The sequence below is a fragment of the Thunnus thynnus genome, chromosome 6, assembly GCF_963924715.1.
Source record: "Thunnus thynnus chromosome 6, fThuThy2.1, whole genome shotgun sequence".
In the NCBI taxonomy this organism is placed as follows: Eukaryota; Metazoa; Chordata; class Actinopteri; order Scombriformes; family Scombridae; genus Thunnus; species Thunnus thynnus.
Window position 1 is genome coordinate 19,460,915 of NC_089522.1, and position 17,341 is coordinate 19,478,255.

At 41.3% G+C, this 17,341-nt stretch overlaps 3 protein-coding genes across 8 annotated transcripts in view; 1 reads left to right on the top strand and 2 right to left on the bottom strand.

Annotated features, from left to right (window-relative positions):
• The window catches only part of LOC137184598 (cyclin-dependent kinase 17-like), a 38,745-nt gene extending 36,190 nt beyond the window's left edge, over positions 1 to 2,555 (bottom strand). For 3 of the 6 annotated variants that reach the window (XM_067592412.1, XM_067592408.1, XM_067592410.1), the window contains exon 1: positions 2,214 to 2,555. The gene's annotated coding sequence lies outside the window, so the exon portion shown is untranslated. The remainder of the gene's footprint in view (positions 1 to 2,213) is intronic. The other 3 variants (XM_067592411.1, XM_067592414.1, XM_067592416.1) reach the window with 3 other exon arrangements.
• Positions 2,556 to 4,973: 2,418 nt separating this feature from the next.
• Positions 4,974 to 16,918, top strand: LOC137184599 (transmembrane prolyl 4-hydroxylase-like). Its single transcript, XM_067592417.1, has 9 exons — positions 4,974 to 5,895; positions 6,341 to 6,422; positions 11,557 to 11,753; positions 11,870 to 11,960; positions 13,216 to 13,378; positions 13,484 to 13,669; positions 14,065 to 14,155; positions 14,366 to 14,489; positions 15,675 to 16,918. The coding sequence occupies exons 1-9, from the start codon at positions 5,536 to 5,538 to the stop codon at positions 15,887 to 15,889; spliced, it is 1,509 nt and encodes a 502-aa protein (XP_067448518.1). The 5' UTR covers positions 4,974 to 5,535; the 3' UTR covers positions 15,890 to 16,918.
• LOC137184600 (secreted frizzled-related protein 5) lies at positions 6,434 to 8,918 on the bottom strand. The gene is made up of 4 exons (XM_067592418.1): positions 8,243 to 8,918; positions 7,466 to 7,641; positions 7,297 to 7,383; positions 6,434 to 7,154 (listed from the first exon to the last, which is right to left on the bottom strand). Exons 1-4 carry the CDS (start codon positions 8,812 to 8,814, stop codon positions 6,835 to 6,837), a joined length of 1,155 nt encoding a protein of 384 aa, XP_067448519.1. The 5' UTR covers positions 8,815 to 8,918; the 3' UTR covers positions 6,434 to 6,834.
• Positions 16,919 to 17,341: the final 423 nt, after the last annotated feature.

Genomic DNA, 17,341 nt, shown 5'->3' on the forward strand with positions numbered 1-17,341 from the left:
ACTTAGTTTCAGCCAGATATCGTCATATCTCCTGCCCCCTCTCTTTATTTCCTTCATATCACAAACAAATAAGCATTCTTCTGCAATGTGGTGGCACATGAATCATACGCATGCATGCACACGCATACAATGTGGCAGAGAGGAACGGGCACTCAGTGGCACTCTGAACACTGCTTGGCGCAGTGGCCTGAGGATGCATGAGTAATGCACAAATCTGCCCAACTACAGAATCCTACGCACATCCACACATAAACACACGCAAAACCAACAGATAACTCAAAAAGCAGTCCATTCTCCACATAATCCTAATGGCTCCTCCTCAGCATCTCTTCCGTCACTTAACCCAAATCTTCAGAGTTAGTTAGGAGAGAAGGAATTATGGAAAGAAGTTGGATGAATGAGGGGAAGCACAAGGCTCAAAACTAATCACAGATTGCAAAAAGATCTGAAATGCCATTTTCTGCCACAAGAGGAGGAAGAGGAATAGTGTGTCTCTGATTGTTGGCAGATCTGGCTCACAAGAGGTCACACAAAGTGCAGAAAGATTCCCATTACTTCATTTAGGGCAAGGCAACGTGGCTGAAATCAATATAACAATGTCAATAATATTTTTCCAAAATCCATATGGCAAATGTTCGCAAAAACATGAAATTGTTCTTACAGCAGACAACACTTTTCACACCCATTAATGCACATAAGTAAATTGCTTTGAATAATTAACTTCGAAAACAGAATTTAGTAAAATGATAAAATACTATGAGCACTGATCCGCAATAATATTGAATAACTGGCCAGCAGAAACCTCATTATCTGTTAGTATTATACATTATTATACTGCCCAGGACACTCCTGTATAGATTTTTAGGCCCTTTCGTGGACAAAAAACTTCACTACTTGACCATAGAATAGTGTACAACTGGGTGACATTGAAACCAGAAGAGATGGATTACATGTAGCTGCACAGTTCCTGGTTTCAGGACATTACACTATGGCTGTGTGAAATTAAGGACCATGCAGGAATCCCCTCTTGGCAAAAAAAGAACACATATACAATAAGAATACAAATGTTAGGATGTTTTCTGCAAGACTGCTAAACATTGAGAGAGGCCCTTACAAGAAAAGTCAAATTGTCTTTATATAAAGTAATAACACATCAATAACATATACATAGTAATAACAGCCAGTGTCTACAGAGTTGGCGTTGGGATTATGAGAGAGATTTTTCAATCGGGGGTGCATCGCAAGGGCAAAGGCACTGACGGATGCGCATGACTATCAATCTGGACACCCCACATTGAGATGCACCTAAATAATTTAGCTGCTAAACGATACTCCCATCACGCTGCTGGGAAATGAAGTGTCCGGGGGACATGCCTTTTTGCTACAGGCATTAGTTGTTCAGCATATGCTGGTGTTAGTATACGGCTTGCCATCGGCGAACATCCACGAGGTGAACGACAACACTGCAGGACCCGCAGGACCAGTACTGTCAAGATTAGCGGACGAGCGACGATCTTGACAATATCCCATGAAACTGGACATGACTGCGGGCAGGGCGCAGCGAGGCGGGCAGCGGGGCAGCCGCACGACAATCACGGGACAACATACCGAACACGCGGCAGTACATGTCGGGCCTGGCTGGCAGAGATTCCTCTACCTTCCAGGCCTTTTATGTTTTCGGTCAGTTCCTCTCTCCCCGTGTTTTCCTGACGCAAGTATCCGGGAGGAGGAGAGTCAGGCAGGGCACTGAAAAGTTACACAGCCACCCGGCCGACACAGGAACTCCATAGATAGGACTGCTATCAACTGTCCCGACGTCATCCATGTAGATTTACATGAGTTAGGACACCCAAACCATTGTAATATTCCACTTACATTGCTCTGGATATTACGACATCGTATCCCTTTTTTTTTTTACCTGATGCGGTGCCACTTTAATTTTTTGCTACTGTGATTCTTATTTTTTACAAGGACATTTGAACTGCACCCAAGTTAGTTCCACACTGACGCACTCTTACGCATTATAACCGTGCCAAAAAACCCCCACCAAACAGCCTATTGTTTTAATTGTTTTAACGAGTGGGAAAATAACTCCACCTGCAATGTCAGGTGAGAGGACAACCTTTATAGTTGCCGTTTGTTGCCCCAACAGTGTCATTACAGGATCAAAACGTGGAGTGAAGATAGACTGAACAAATACCGCTGCCACCGACCTGATAGTGTTTCTGCTGCAGCAGACTATTGTTCCACTTGTGTATGGTAATCCAGGCAGCAGCACGCTGGGATCAATCCACTGCGACAAGTTCCTCCAACTACTTTGCCGTAAAAACACACCAGATAGCCTATTACCCGCCGGATGATTCTTATCCCTGTGTCAGAAGGTGTGTCGCAGTGTCCCGTCGCCTGAGTAAGTGCATTGTTGACCTGTGATAACGCATTATTTTGTCTTTACTTTCGCTTATAAACGGCACCGTCCCGTCCCGTGATGATCAGCCATATCGCTGCTACTGTGTGGATCCCTAGTGGAGGCAGTGGCGTGATCCCGGAAAACACCGCAAGGGGTGTGTGTGTGCATATGTGTGTGTGTGTGAGTGTGAGTGTGTGTATCTCTGTAACCCCCACCCCCACCCCTCTATCTGTGTAAAAAAAAAATAAGGGTTTGAGGGGGGGTCAGATAGATTAATTTAGGGGCAGTGTCATTGGGGAAATTAGCCTTCATTATCCAAGACCCATTCCCATCTAAATATGCACATCACAGAAAATTCCTAGTGAATAATGCATGAAAATTATGGAAATCCAACAGAACGGCTTAGTTGCATCAACATGAGTGAAATTATAGTAGACTAGTTGCCAAGTTTTGTATGCTTCCTTAAAATAGATTTTTGTGGTTTAAAATCATACACACATCACACAGATTTTACTGGCAAGAGGCAGATGTGTTGGCTCACCTGGATTACATCCAGTTACAGTTTTAAACAGGCTAGATACATGTGTTGTTTTGAGTAGATGGCTATATGGATGGTAACTGTGCATATGTAATGAGAGACAGTATAACACGCTCCTGTCCTTTGAATAAAATAACAGAGAAACTAGCTTCTCTTTATCAGGGGATCACCCGGATCCATCCTGAATCACAGATGACACAGCAAACACAGTTCGATGAGGAGCTTGTCTAACTGGTCTTCATCGCCACCATGTGGTTCCATTAAACAACAGCAGCATGTTTTCATTCATAAGCCAGACTCATTCACTGAATTTCTGACTATGAAGACATGTACAATATTGCAACATCATGTGCAATATATGAATCAACAAAATGTGAAAAGCTTGTAGGCCTGTGTTCAACACAGGCTAGTTTTTTCAGGCACAAGAAAACACAGCCCAATATGTTTTTCATATGTTTTGTTTGTTTATTTCTTGTAAATCATCCAAGAACGAAATTGATGTCAAAACGGATGCTATAATTTACATAAGCAAGGGCAAACAGAGTTACAGCAGCTTAAGTTGACTCTCATTTGGCAAAAATGACACACATAAACATGAACATACATGAGACTAGAAGTGTAATTGAGAGCGTATCCTCACACAACAAACAGTGGCCTGCTTGATTTATGGTTGAAGCAAAGTACTGTTACTGATACAAATCTGTTCTGGTGAGATAGATCAGATTATGTTGTGTACCTGTGTTATTCATCTCGTAAATTTATAAGAGGTGAACAGGTCATATTCAATGGGATTTACATGAGCCACGTGTTAACATTGTTATCTACTGTAGATTTATGAAGAGTCATGTAAAAGATTTGATGTAATCTATAAAAGGGAAAACTTCAGCTAAAGGGACCAAATGTTTTTGTTGGAGGGCCAGATTTGGCCCACGGGCCTCTATTTGCCTACCAGTGCTGTATCAGAACGGTGTTGTTGATTAAACGCCATCACTGTTTGTGTTGCAGTTTGTGTTGTAGGTGTATTAGATTGCTTTAACAAAAACAACAAAAAGGCCTGTACCTCTCTAATAATAGGCAGCCAGTCTGATGACAGACACTATCAAGCCGCATTATTGGAAATATATCCAGTGTTTTGGTATCTTGACCCAAACTAGAGACTAAAATCAAAATATCTCGAACTGCTGCATCAATTTTCGCCATTCCTTTTTAATCTGTCTCTTGTAATTCCCCAAACCTTACTGGAATTCACTGGAGTACTTCTTTAAATATATCTCTCCACAGAATTACATCCTGGTAGTATGAGGGCTCTGCAATACCATAAAGGGTACATCATTTTAAAATGAACAGAAAATGTGGCTGAACAAATAAATAAAATAATGATGACTGAATAAAAAATGTTTTTTTAATTAATCACAATTTTTTCTTTGTTTCCTCTTTGAAGTTTGGGCTCAGTTTATTTAAAAAATCCTGGTCTTGGTCACCAGAGATGTTCATAATGAAAAATGGATCTACCCCTCCTGTAGGCCTTCAATACATTGGTGAAAAGTATATTTACTTTTACTGTACTTAATTTTGAGGCGCTTGTACTTTACTAGAATATTTGTATTTTATGCTGCTTCTATTCCACTGCATTTTAGCGGCAAGTATCGTACTTTTTACTCCAGTAAGTAGTAGTTGCTTTTTAAATCAAGACACAGAAGACATATAATATTAAAACAGTGGTTTCTAACCTTTTTGGCTTGTGACCCCTCACAAAAAAGTAGTTTTACATGTTTGTTTCACCAAAGAGTAATTTCCCTCTTCAATGGTCTTATTTAAATTCAGATATCCCTAACAACAACAATACGGAGTTGTTTGATTGTGACAGTGCAGACCTTTACTCAGAGTGGAGTACATTTACATTGTCGTTTTGATACTTTTACTTAGGTTAAGTGAAAGACATGGGTACTTGCACCTGTTGTTTTTTTTCCTAGGATGGCGATGTAATGACCCGCCCTATTCTGCCTCTGATTGGCTAGTGCTCGCTGCCTTCGTTGGTAAGGTTTAGGCATGAGGAGTGAGATTGGTTAAGATTAGGGCAAGAATATCAGGGTAAGCCAATCAGATGCAGAGTAGGGCGGGCCATAACTTCGCCATCCTGGGAAGACGTTTGGCGTTGGCCGTTAGAGGCCGCTAACGGTTGACTGTAGGACCTGAAACGGAGCTGCACCGCTTTCGTTAGCTTGTCTGTCTTGTTGTTAGGCAGGTTGTCAGGGGCAGCGCATCAGCCAGTTAGCTAGCAAGGGATTAAGGGACTTCAGTTAATGATGACACATTTATTTATCAAAGAAAACGACTGTTGGCACACCTGCTTTTTGGCTAGGAACTACCCTGTTTCTTTGGGTACAATCAGAGACGACAGCGTTGATTTTTATCGAAACAGTCAGAGATTTCCAGCAGGGTTTGCCTCATAGCTAGGTTTGCTAACGTCAAGCATCCAGCTACCGTTATCAGGCAGACGTAAAGTGCTAAGACATTGGCAGTAACCTTACCAGTAAATTAACACCGCCAGCTTTGCATCACGGTGGATTTGTGGTCGTTTGGTAGGAAAATGGAAGAAGATTTAATGCAGCAGGAAGAATCCAGCGACAGTGGCAATTCATCATCGTCGCCCTTCAACTCCCCACTCCGCTCGACTCGACTGCCCATCCAGAGAAGTAATGTCTGCTCTCGGGCTTACTTTGTTGTGGTCATGGTCTTCTTCCATGTCTACATCCTGAATGTTATCGCCCTGCTGCTGTACGTGCACTATAACAACGGCCCCGGGGAACTAGTTAATGGTGACCGCGCCTCCTCAGCATCTGTCAGCGAGGGTGGAGGCCCTTTGACCCATCCTGCCCCACCTTCAGGAGAGCCCCATGAGGAGGACTACAGTCAAAGTTTCAGTCTTCCTCGCATTGAGGGGATAAGGGTAAGCATGATGTCAGTGACATGGAACATGTCTTTGCATCATTTGGGTTTAAATTGTAATCATTGGTGAAGACATTGCAACGTATTACACAAGTAACATGGTGGTTACTGATATTTTGCACAAAATCAAAATGACAAATAAGCTTTTAAAGTGCTTGGAGAGTGTAAAAGAAACAGTTACAGGAACAGGAGTAATACTAATAACCGCACACGTTCACTACATGCTGTAAAGCCATTAATCCCCACTCCTCCAAATCGCTGCTGAAATGTTAAGGATTTAAATTGGTGATTTTGCTGCCTAGCTAAAATTTAATTGCGGCAGCTCAAACTAAAACTGATTAAACATTTCTAATGCTTTAGTGTTTAATGTGATTGCTATACCAGAGCCCATGCATTTGACCCCCTATGTTGTGAGTGCATTGATAATGTCTCTTTTACATCTGCAGGTGGGACACGTTCAGCACCTCTCTCTTGTGTCAGACAGGACACACGAAATGAAGACGCTCAGCCTGAAGCCTCTGCTTTTTGGTAAGTATGATAGGTATGATGCGCTACTCATGAATAAAAGGCATTTCATCAAGACTTAGAACACAAAATTTAATTTTTTCTCAAAGCCATACAAATATAGACCAGCAATATTTACTTAAAATTCACAGATATGTACATTTTCCATCAAACATCTTTTATTTCTATGACCACCACTGTACCGACACAGTGTTTGTACTGTTCTGAGCTCCTTTGTGACCAGCTGACTGCATATTATCTCTTCCATAACCACAGAGGTTTGAACATGATTTAAAAAAAACTTGAGCAATTGTAATTTACAGTTTTAGCCATGCGTTCAAATTCTAAAAGCTATGCCTATGCTTTCCCTAACTATAGCCTAGCTGTTTAATACTTGGTACACATTGCTGTTCTTAATCTAATATTGCACATAATCCTAGGTCCTACATCGGTGATGTTTCCATTTGCGTGCAGCTGCCATCAGGTTCTTGTCTTGCCTCTGCCAGGCATAAGCCTTATTAACAACCAGGCGTTCCCCCTGCACTGTGCCTGTCACTAGGAAGGTGCCGCCTCGTGGATGTTGTCGTGTCATGTTCCTTACACAGGTGGCATCTCTCTCCAGCCACAGCTCAATGCGGGAGCGTATCTGTCCACCCAACAAGGGTCCATGCTTCAAAACATCCAATTTGGCAGCCAGTGAGAACTGAGACAGGCTTACTGGACTGTACTTGAGCCGTGTCAGACGCAGTTTCACAACTGGGAAGACAGCAGATAAACACAAAGCATGATTTTCATCACTTTCATAAGGAGGACACTGCTCTTGTCTATTAATTGTCGTCCAGAATAAATTAAGAACTTATAAAACATATATTTTATATATAAGAATAAAGATACTCACCAAAATCACTCCTACAAAAGGTATCTAGTGTATCTTTTGAAGAGGAGGCCTCCTCCAGCTCACAATCCCGACAGCTTGCCTGAGGCGCTGAAATAGTCAAACCACTAATTGAATAGTTTGTTCAATGAAGTCCACTTAAGAATATGTGTCTATGTAGTCAATTTCTTACCTCTACGCCCCCCTGTTTGACCAGTGCTGTTGGTGATGGAAGAGATACACATGAGATGGTCTGCAGGATACTGGTCACAGCGTAGAATTTCTGGCCAGGGGTAGCCATAACAACTCATGATTGGTGCACAGCTGTCTCGTACAGATTCGCACAAACTCCTGCAAGGCGATATAAACCTGACATAGAAGAGATGGAGAGGAAACATTGGCAGAGCTGAATAGATGAAAGGATTTGAATCAATAGTGTAATGATGGGGAAAAAACAACACAGGATTGCTTGTTTTTCACAACTGAGAGGTGCTAATGTGACAAAAAGGAGACCATAGTGCTCTGATGGCTTGGTTTCGGTGTGAAACCAGGGCCTTTCTTCAGAGACTAGCACCAATTTGCATAGATCTCCAAAGGGCCTTATTCCTTGATGACCCTGCTCCTATGTGACTTTGTCATTAATCTAGTATCTAAGTTATTCTTTCATTCATCTTGATAAACACATCATAACAACACTGCTGTTAGTTTCACCTACTTTTTTATGTAAAAACTTGTTCGATTTAATCTTTTATTGATTTAGTTTAGTATGTTAGTGCATTACTGGTTATCCCCAACCCATTGTAAGGGCAGTTTTACACTTGTACCCTGGCTGCTACACTACTACTACTACTACTATACTCTGACTGAACACTTAATTGATACCGTCCAATGAAAATTTGAAATCCTACAAATAGTTGACAAACTTGACAATGTATACTAACAGGAAAAAATAATATTTGTTTAAACTTACCTGTCAAGGCAGATGGGTGCAAAAAGAGAGCAGAGGAAGATGCGGGCATCAGGGTGGCACTCTCGGGCAAGTAGCGGCAACCAGCTGGCACTCTGTTGTACGGCCTCAGCTGGAGACTCGTGGCCCAGCAGGTTGGGCATCCTCATGGTGTCATAGCCAATGTTTTGGCACAGGGCCATGCCTGATGGGATGGGGACACAGCGAGAGGAACTGCGGGGCTCCCATAGTCCACCCTCACCCATAGAGAACATGGGCCTTAAGCCAGTAGTAACACCAGGCTCCCCCCACACCTCACCATCCTCTCGCATTGCAGCTTCTTGTTTAGAAACGCGAGTATCTCCAAACCCAGTTTCAGTTTTGCCCTCAATACTTGCCCTGTCCCCACCTTTGTCCTTTACTCCAGATCTAAACCTACCCTCAGCCCTTGGTCGTCCCTCCTGCCCTGCCTTTACTCTACCTCCACCACCAAGCGCTAATGTGCTGCTCGGCCCAGCAAGCAGAAGGAGAAATAGTAGGCAGGCTGAATGGGAAGACTTTCTGGAGATAAAATTAGGACAGAGCGCTGCAATCATCCTGGGACAGAGGTTGAAAAGGAGGAAAAATCCTGAAGTGTGTCTCTTGAGTGAACGAAGATCCCTTTGTGACAGTGCGTGAAGGCAGAATAGGTGTATTTATAGTGGGTGGTGATTACATTTGCATAGGAAGGGGTAAGGGGAGGTGTAGAGAACAGGAGGGAGAAGGGGTGGGGTACATATTAAAGTGTTATTGGAGATGCGGATCCTCTGGCATTTCTGAGTAGATTTAAGTATGTTCGACAGAGCTCAAGATTAGTAAGGTGGATGATTTGGAATTTGGATAGTTTGGGCTCTCTGCCCTTTCCATTCCCACAGCTTGACTGGCCCTCATGTAGTGAAACTCCTCCATCCCACATTTTATTCCAACCCACACTTAAGTACTGTGTCCCGCCCTGACCTCTTTGCTTTTTGCACTCAGTTTTTTTTATCCATTCCTGTTGCTAAGAGGGAAAGATTTCATTTTTTATGTTATTGCTCATGAGAGACTGAAGCTGCCCATAACAGTAAGGAGACAATTAAGCTACCCACAGGCTGAGGTCATCGCAGAACCCTAACCCCTCAGTCAGCATGAATTCTCTCTCAAAATAATATTTGGGATCTGCATGCTGTGATGACTACTGGATTAGTTGATCGACATAAAATTAATAGGCAACGATAACTGATTTATCATTTACGGAATTTTTTGCTGAAAAATGCCAAAAATTAACTGGCTGTAGCTTCTCCAATGTGAGGCTTTACTTCTTTTCATTTTCCTACATTTCAGTAAACTGAATTTTTTTGTGGTTTGGATTGTTGGTCAATCAAAACAAGACATTTGATGATATCGTCTTGGGTTCAGGGACATGGTGAAGGGAACTTTTTGCTGTTTTCTGATGTATTGTAATCTATCGAGAAAATAATCATCAGATTAATCAATCCTGAAAATTATCGTTAGTTGCAGCTCTAGTGAACCTTGCATGTGCATTTGTGTGTGTGCGTGTGTGTGTGTGAACGTGTGCTTAGGACACAAACAAAATTGGTGTTGTCCTGCTGTGTAGCCATGGCCTGATTCCTGTTCAGACAAGCAGGTCACTTCCTTTCCGGGGGGGACAGAGAGACAGTGGTGGGAGGGAGAAGAGGAAGGTTCAGTCCCCCTTCATTCATATCAGTTATCCAGATTAATGAGGCTTGACTGGACAATAGGGATTAACCAAGTGGGTACAGTGTAAAAGACACGGGTGACAAACAAGGCCTCTACTGTACAGGCAGCCAACCTGCCGGAAGCCTTTTATTAGGAGGGGAAATGACTGACAGACATGGATGGATATCTGGAGGGGGGCAGCAGGGAACCGTGAAACAGTACTTTGTGCCTTCACACAGATCTTAGTAAATTAGATAAATCTATCTGATAGAATACCAGTAACTAATTTTCTAGGTAATCCAGGTAGTAATTCTTCTGTAGACCCACAGAGAGAAATGGTTCAAAAATGAAGAAAATGGCGGTGACTGTTTGATGCTGCTTGGCTCAGAACAGAATTACTAATAAGTATGATAGGTGTAAATGAGAATACCACTACTCCGTGCTAATTGATATTAGCAATTACTGACTCCCATAAGAGTGCACTGTTTTCACCCCCCTCTAGCAGAAGTCCACTGTTGTCACTCATTAAACCTCCCAGTGGGACAGGCTATACCACAAATGTCTCACTGGGGAGTGACAGAGGGAAATACTGTGTACTCATTATATAGACAGTCTATATATACTGTCCCTAAAGAGTTCCTGTGTTTAAACACCTAATAAAACATGGAAGAAAGAGAGGTAACGATAATTAGCACCAAGTAATGTGTAGTAACTCTAATGTTAAGTGGTTTTGCCACATTTCACTGTAATCTGATGAAAAGACAGTGTATTTAACTCTCTATTCCCATGGTCTGGGTAATTACAAAGGGTAAAGTAATTAAGCATCTGCATGATTTTTTTTTGAACACACATGAAGTGTGAGGTGCTGAAAACCATTTGCTTGGTATCAGTATTATTAGCATACACTGATCAAACTATCTCAGAATTCCCCTTTCAACCTGAAAGGTTGTGTTAGGCAATCTAAAAATAATCCTTTTAGTAGTCTGACAGATCAAGCCAGCACTGTTAACAGAGATCCTCTAATCCACTTAAAGGTCAATCACTCTCTCACCATCTCAGGTGTATAATGAAGTTCTCTTTGATGTGCGTGTGTGCAGAGGTAGTCAAACTATTTAATGGATTTTTAATGAATTTCAAGTGATCTTCAGTAACTTTGTCACTGTTGTCAATCTGCAATTGAAAATAAACTGTTTCAGTTTATCCACTTTTTATAAGTTAGTGGCCATCATTCTTTCCTAATCATCATGTGTAATCTTCGCGTGTGAATGTGTGAGTCGTTATGCACAACAGTTAACCTATGAACAAACCCAGAATCTCAACCACACTTTGAATGTTTTTGACTAGCGTTGCATAATCTCCAAGCCAATCTCTTTGATAGATTGTATATCCTTGATCCTCACTCTAATCTTGGGTACACTGAGGGCTGGCGGGTATTATGGTAATATGGACCTTTCATTTCCATAATTGTGTGTTTGGCAAAGTCTCATAGTGTGCTTTAAAAAATCAGCGACGAAGATTTTTTGTTTCCCACAGACTCCATATAATTTGTAATGGAAAAGCAAAATTTGTGCAATGGTTCCTAACATTCGCCACTGTTGTGTTTTTCCTATTCCTGTCAGAGATCCCTGGCTTCCTGTCAGAGGAGGAGTGCCGTGTGGTGGTGCAGCTGGCTCAGCTCAAGGGTCTGATGGGGAGCCAGATGACAGCACCCAGCCAGGGACAAGAGGACTCAAACCAGCCACTACTTTCTCTCAGCACAGAGGAGGTCTTCAGTCTGTTGGACCTAAACCAGGACGGGATGCTGCAGAAACAGGAGGTAACAAGAGAAAAACATCTTGTAGTCATATGTCACATAGCTGTTGAAGAAAATTTATTTCTAGAAAAATCATGAGAAGTCATGAAAATTTGAAAATATTCCGGTCTCCCCTCCAGATTGTGAGTCACTCGCGCTCTCGAGATGGGACTTGGTTGAGCCCAGACAACTTACGGCAGATACTCACTGGTCTGGAAGCCTGCCCAACAGGTTCGTGCTCCTGTGTATGTGCAAGTGTATGTCAGTACACTGCTGTGATAGATTTGGTTAGAAAACCGCATCAGTTAAGTTTGGGGGCAAATGAAGTTGAATTAATTTTGAAACTGAATGTGATTTGAAATGGATTATGTTCTTCAGTTCACCTTTTAAACATTACTTGAAATGTAACTTTCTCAATTTAAAAGACATTTTCTGAATTCAAATTTTGGCCTCTTTGAAACACACATTTGAAAACACAGGAAAAGCAAAGACCCAGTCCAGATACAGAGACTGCTGCTACTATTATTCACTCTTGATAGCTAGTTTGTGCATCCAAAAGAGAATTTTTTTAGGCCTTTTTGTTCAGTTTCATTGTTCCTTAGCATTTTTTGGTTCAAGATGAGCATGTCAGATTCAAAAGTAAATAATAAATCTTCTGGACCTCCTTCTGTTGTGTATGTGAGTGTTTCTGCAGTGGTAAAGAGTAAGTGGCTGACGGGTGGCTGTGATTGCGTGCGAGTCTTTGTGAGTGGCAAGGCCGGAAGAGGGGTGACACCATTTTGACCTGATGCCATTGTGCCAGGCGTTGTACACGTCCCATTCCGGATATGCCTCATCCTATCTCATTAAAAACTGATTATTCTCCAACCCCTTTTCTTATTTTTCCCCCGGATCCCCTGTACCCCTCTCCCTCCTCCACACTCTTTCGTTAACCACCCCCCCCCCCCACCCCTGCCACCTCTTCTCTGGCACCCCAGAGCTATTGTTGCGGCTGGGGCGCGGTCTCCCTGGGGAAGTGACTGGGGCCAGACATTCATTTAGCTGAGAACATCATACGGTTGGACAAAGCGGGAGGGAATGGAGGAGAGATGGGAGCAGTTATAACCTACTGTTCAATAAATTGTCCAAGAATTCAAAAGTAAATTAAATTTAACTAGAATCATGAGAGTGTATAGGTGGTTTGATTATTTCAGAGGGCTCCAATTATACACACACATATATATATATATATATATATATGTGTGTGTGTGTGTGTGTGTGTGTGTGTATATATATGTATGTATGTATATGTATATATATGTATGTATATATATGTATATGTATATAAATAATGAGGTCGGATTTCAATAAGGTTTTTTATAGTTGTGTGCCGTCAATATAAATGTAAGGAAATAGTCCACTGAAGGATTGTGTGTGTGTGTGTCTGTCTGTCTGTCTGTCTGTCTGTCTGTGTCTGTCTGTGTGTGTGTGTGTGTTTGCCTGACAGGGATGCTGAACTTGGAGGAGTTTAGGCGTGTTTATGATGTGTCCCAACGCCCAGGACAAGAACGAAATGGGAAGCTCCAGACTCAGTTCAAACAGAGAAATAAACATACATGGCTTTATCAAGGCTTGGGATCCCACCATGTGTTGCACACACTCAGGAACAGGTAACAACTACCCCATGCATACACTTTGCCATACTCTTAGTAGCCCATTTACTCATAATTGTTGACACACTTCTATTCTGCTCTCTCTAATGTCTTTTAACTCAGAGTTACCAGTCTGACACGTCTGCCTTCTGCATTGGTGGATGTGAGTGAGCCACTGCAGGTGATTCGCTATGAGCATGGAGACTTTGGTAATGCCCACTATGACAGCAGCCCTTCCCATTCAGAGACTACCTGTGCACACACACGACTGGCGGGAAACACATCTGCTCTTACAGAAGTCTCGTGCAGGTGTGTATGAATGCATTTTCTATTCAGTTTATGTTCGGCTAGTGTTGAATTTTTGCTTTTTTTGATAGTATAGTTGTGATGTAATTTCACGGACAGGACAGAGACAACCTTAATGATCTCAAAATTACATGAATTTTTCACTGTTGACATTTATTTGTAGATTTACTCAGATTTTGGCTGGATTGGATTTCGTTGGATAATTGTTTTGGTTTATAAACACACAGATTAAACTTTATTATCTGTTAGGCACTCATTTCTTTGTTTCCTGTCTGTTTTCCAAAAGGATTACTTTCAAAATCCGATCTTACTGCCAAACTACTGTCATTGCCTTCAGATATTTATTCAAAGTGTTGGTCGTCTTTTTTTCACAGTTATCTTTTTTTGTTTTATCCCAGGTATCTTACTGTGTTATTCTACCTCAGCTCTGTAGAGGAAGGTGGTGAGACCACCTTTCCTGTGGCAGACAATCGTACCTACGATGAGCAGGTGAGTGTGCTCCCACAACCCACCATCATAAACCAGCAATGCCTCTTTCCTTTTTGCTACTGTGAAATGATGACAACTGTACATGACCTGAATGCTGCGGATAACACGCAGACAGTGCTGACCCATGACAAGGAATCTGATACCTAAGTGACCACAGTGTGCCAAAACAAATGATTAGACACAAGCTGTTTACAGTTGTGTTTATTCTAGGCTCTGGTTCAGGATGGAGTTGATTTGACAGACACCCAGGAGACATGCGGTAGAGGGAACCTGAGACTAAAACCTACTGCTGGGACAGCTCTACTCTGGTACAATCATCTCTCTGATGGTAGAGGTAAGAATAGAAGGCTTGAGCTATATAATTTAAAAACACATACCCAGTGAGCTTTGCACTGTGTTGATTTGGGTCATTCAATTGTAGGAAGCAATTTACTTCAAACATCTTATATGGGAATGTCCCATGACTCAAAGGAGAACCAAGCGTGCAAGTGCACTTTTTTAATTGCAACATCTCTGTGGATTGTCACTTTATAGAGAAGAAGAAATAGAATTATATTATCTGTTTTGATCTCAAAATGCGTCACCCATATAAACTGTGTAAATTTGGGGAGAAAATTACTTGAGGGAAAGGATTTGCTAGGATTACTTCCAGAATCTGGGAGGGAAAAGCCAGTTTGACAGTTTTAGCTAATAGGTAGGTGATGGGCCGAGAGCTTTGGGGGAACAAATATTTCAGCAGTCAAGTCAAAAATCAAAAGAAGGAAAGAACTAAAGTACGTCTTTGCTTTATAAACAAAGTACACTCACTGAACAAAGGCTTTCAGACGAAAAACATGTGTTGGTGTCAGCCATGTAATGTTAATGGCTTTTTAATATTTTCAAGACGCAGAGTGCCTTGGATTTTTCCCTCTTCCCTTTGCTTTTCTAGTGGAAGTTTTTGTTTTTGAATTTAACTCTGCGCTGAACTCCCCTTTTACATTTTTTACGTCCTCTCCATTCGCATTTTCTCTGACTCTCCACACTCTTTTCTGTAACTCATCTCATTCAATATGTTGTGACTATCATAACATCTTGGATTGAAATTATTAATTAAATTCAGGAACGGCTGATCAGCTTTAAAATACATTGACTTCACTAGTCCAGGGATACCCAATTCAACAGTCAAAATCTAGCATAATTAACTACCTAATAAAGCAAAACATACGACAATCAGAGCTACACCATGAGATATTGGAACTGTGGTGACTTCCAGCCATATGATCCATCACAACAGTGCTAATATCTCACTCGCCAGCACAATGATGACGTTTCGGATTAATCTTAACAAAGACAGAAACTTTGGGTTTGCACAAAAGAATTTTTTCCTTATTACTCTGCCAAAAAATAAAACTTCTATCTGAATTTGTTAGTCATATTCAGCTGACTCCTGTCTGATACCATTGTGTGTTCAAAAGCTACTACACTCATCCATCCTTGTCTTATTTTAATGGCTGTTCATCTTCCCCGCTGTCCTTCCCAGGTTGGATGGGTGAGCTTGATGAGTATTCCCTGCACGGAGATTGCCCAGTCAAGCGCGGGGTGAAGTGGGTGGCCAACAGCTGGGTAAATGTGGACCCAGACCACCAGCAGCAGGCCCGCTACCAGAGACTAGTTGATCAAAGGCATCGAGCTAAGTCGGGCATGGAGGAGCATTACCAACCTCTCTCGCACAGTGACCTCCACCAGGATCTATAGCCAGGCCCTTTTATTGACAAGATAAAGCGACCATCATTTTAAAACTGAGTCAGTCTTGCATCTATGAAGCCAGTGAGGCTGGGCAGACCTTTCCACAATGTCAAATGCTGTAGTTGAAATGAAAAATTTGCACAAAATAGAGTCCCAGATATCCTCTCCTTTCAGTAAATCTTTCTTGCATTATATTTCTCTCAAGCCACTGCCTGAATATTCACATTTATTCAATACAAATGTCAATATCATTAGGAAAGTTAGGTGAATTTTCATACTGAGTTGTGGTGGGCAGATGCACTGGTTTCCCCATAATTAATTTATAATACTTAAATACTGGTTTCCTTACAATTAATTTATAATACATAAATAACAAATACATTTAACAGAGTGAATGCAATTTTCTATGAAATCCCGCCTTAAACAAAACAGGATAACAAGAGATACATGAATTCCATGATGTGAGTTGGATGTAGTCACATCTAAAGAGATAAACTTATCTGCCTTCCATGTAGATTTACTAAGCATCTGCCCCTGTTGCAGGTCAGTGTTATTTATTGTTATAGAATTTAAGCCTTCTGTTATGAGCCATATCACCATACTCATCTGTGAATGTGTTCCTAAGGGACATTTTTTGTGAGATCATCTATGTCTGTTCTGTTCTTCTGTTTTATTTCCGGGGTTAATGAGCTTTTATCATGATATATTATATTTAATAATGGTTTGCCACGCCTACTGCAAATGCAGGACTCTTTCTAGACTGGACAAAATGATTTATTGTCACACTGGCTGTGAGAGGCCAGTCCTTCAGGTGTAACTTCAAGCTTAGGTATTTAATATTGAAACTTTTTCCCGTCTTCGCAACCCAAAAATATTTAATTGTCAGAGTATTTATTTGAGTGTTATTTATTGCCACCTCTTGATGATTTAAGTTAATGGAATGCATATTTATTACAGCTTGATGTTGCACTGAATCTGTTACTGTATTTTATTGTATTTGTTTTATGTTATGAATTCTATAAAGCAATGTTTTACTAATGGTGGTGTCAGTGCGATAATTTGTGTGAATTTGTTGATATAGACGATGTCCACTAGATGTCGCCCAATGTCAATTATAGTGAGGGGTCTAAAAGGCCGTTATTGCGGCATTAATTACAACAGCTGCACCAGCATCCTGTCTGCACCAGTTGCTATGAATGAGCCACTAATATGCCAGCCCACATATGTAACAGACGTATTTGTAATGGCATCTGCACATTCTGGACTGACGCGGACCATAAACCAGCAGGTCACTCTAACCTCACAATCACATGTTTCTGTCAAGGACCCCAATGCAGACACAAACATCCTCTTTTAAGTTTTTATCAGTATCCAGTTATTTACTCAAGTAGAAGTAACAATGCCAACATTTAAATTAGTAAAAGTTCAGCATTGAAAATGCTATTATATATTACACCAATG

Bases quoted from the DNA above. Each gene is read 5' to 3' on its own strand.
- LOC137184599 (XM_067592417.1), top strand. From the start codon at position 5,536: ATGGAAGAAGATTTAATGCAGCAGGAAGAATCCAGCGACAGTGGCAAT. The intron at 5,896-6,340 runs GTAAGCATGATG...TTACATCTGCAG, and splicing joins CTCGCATTGAGGGGATAAGG to GTGGGACACGTTCAGCACCT. The intron at 6,423-11,556 runs GTAAGTATGATA...TATTCCTGTCAG, and splicing joins CCTGAAGCCTCTGCTTTTTG to AGATCCCTGGCTTCCTGTCA.
- LOC137184600 (XM_067592418.1), bottom strand. From the start codon at position 8,814: ATGATTGCAGCGCTCTGTCCTAATTTTATCTCCAGAAAGTCTTCCCAT. The intron at 7,642-8,242 runs GTAAGTTTAAAC...CTTCTATGTCAG, and splicing joins GCACCCATCTGCCTTGACAG to GTTTATATCGCCTTGCAGGA. The intron at 7,384-7,465 runs GTAAGAAATTGA...TGACTATTTCAG, and splicing joins TCAAACAGGGGGGCGTAGAG to CGCCTCAGGCAAGCTGTCGG.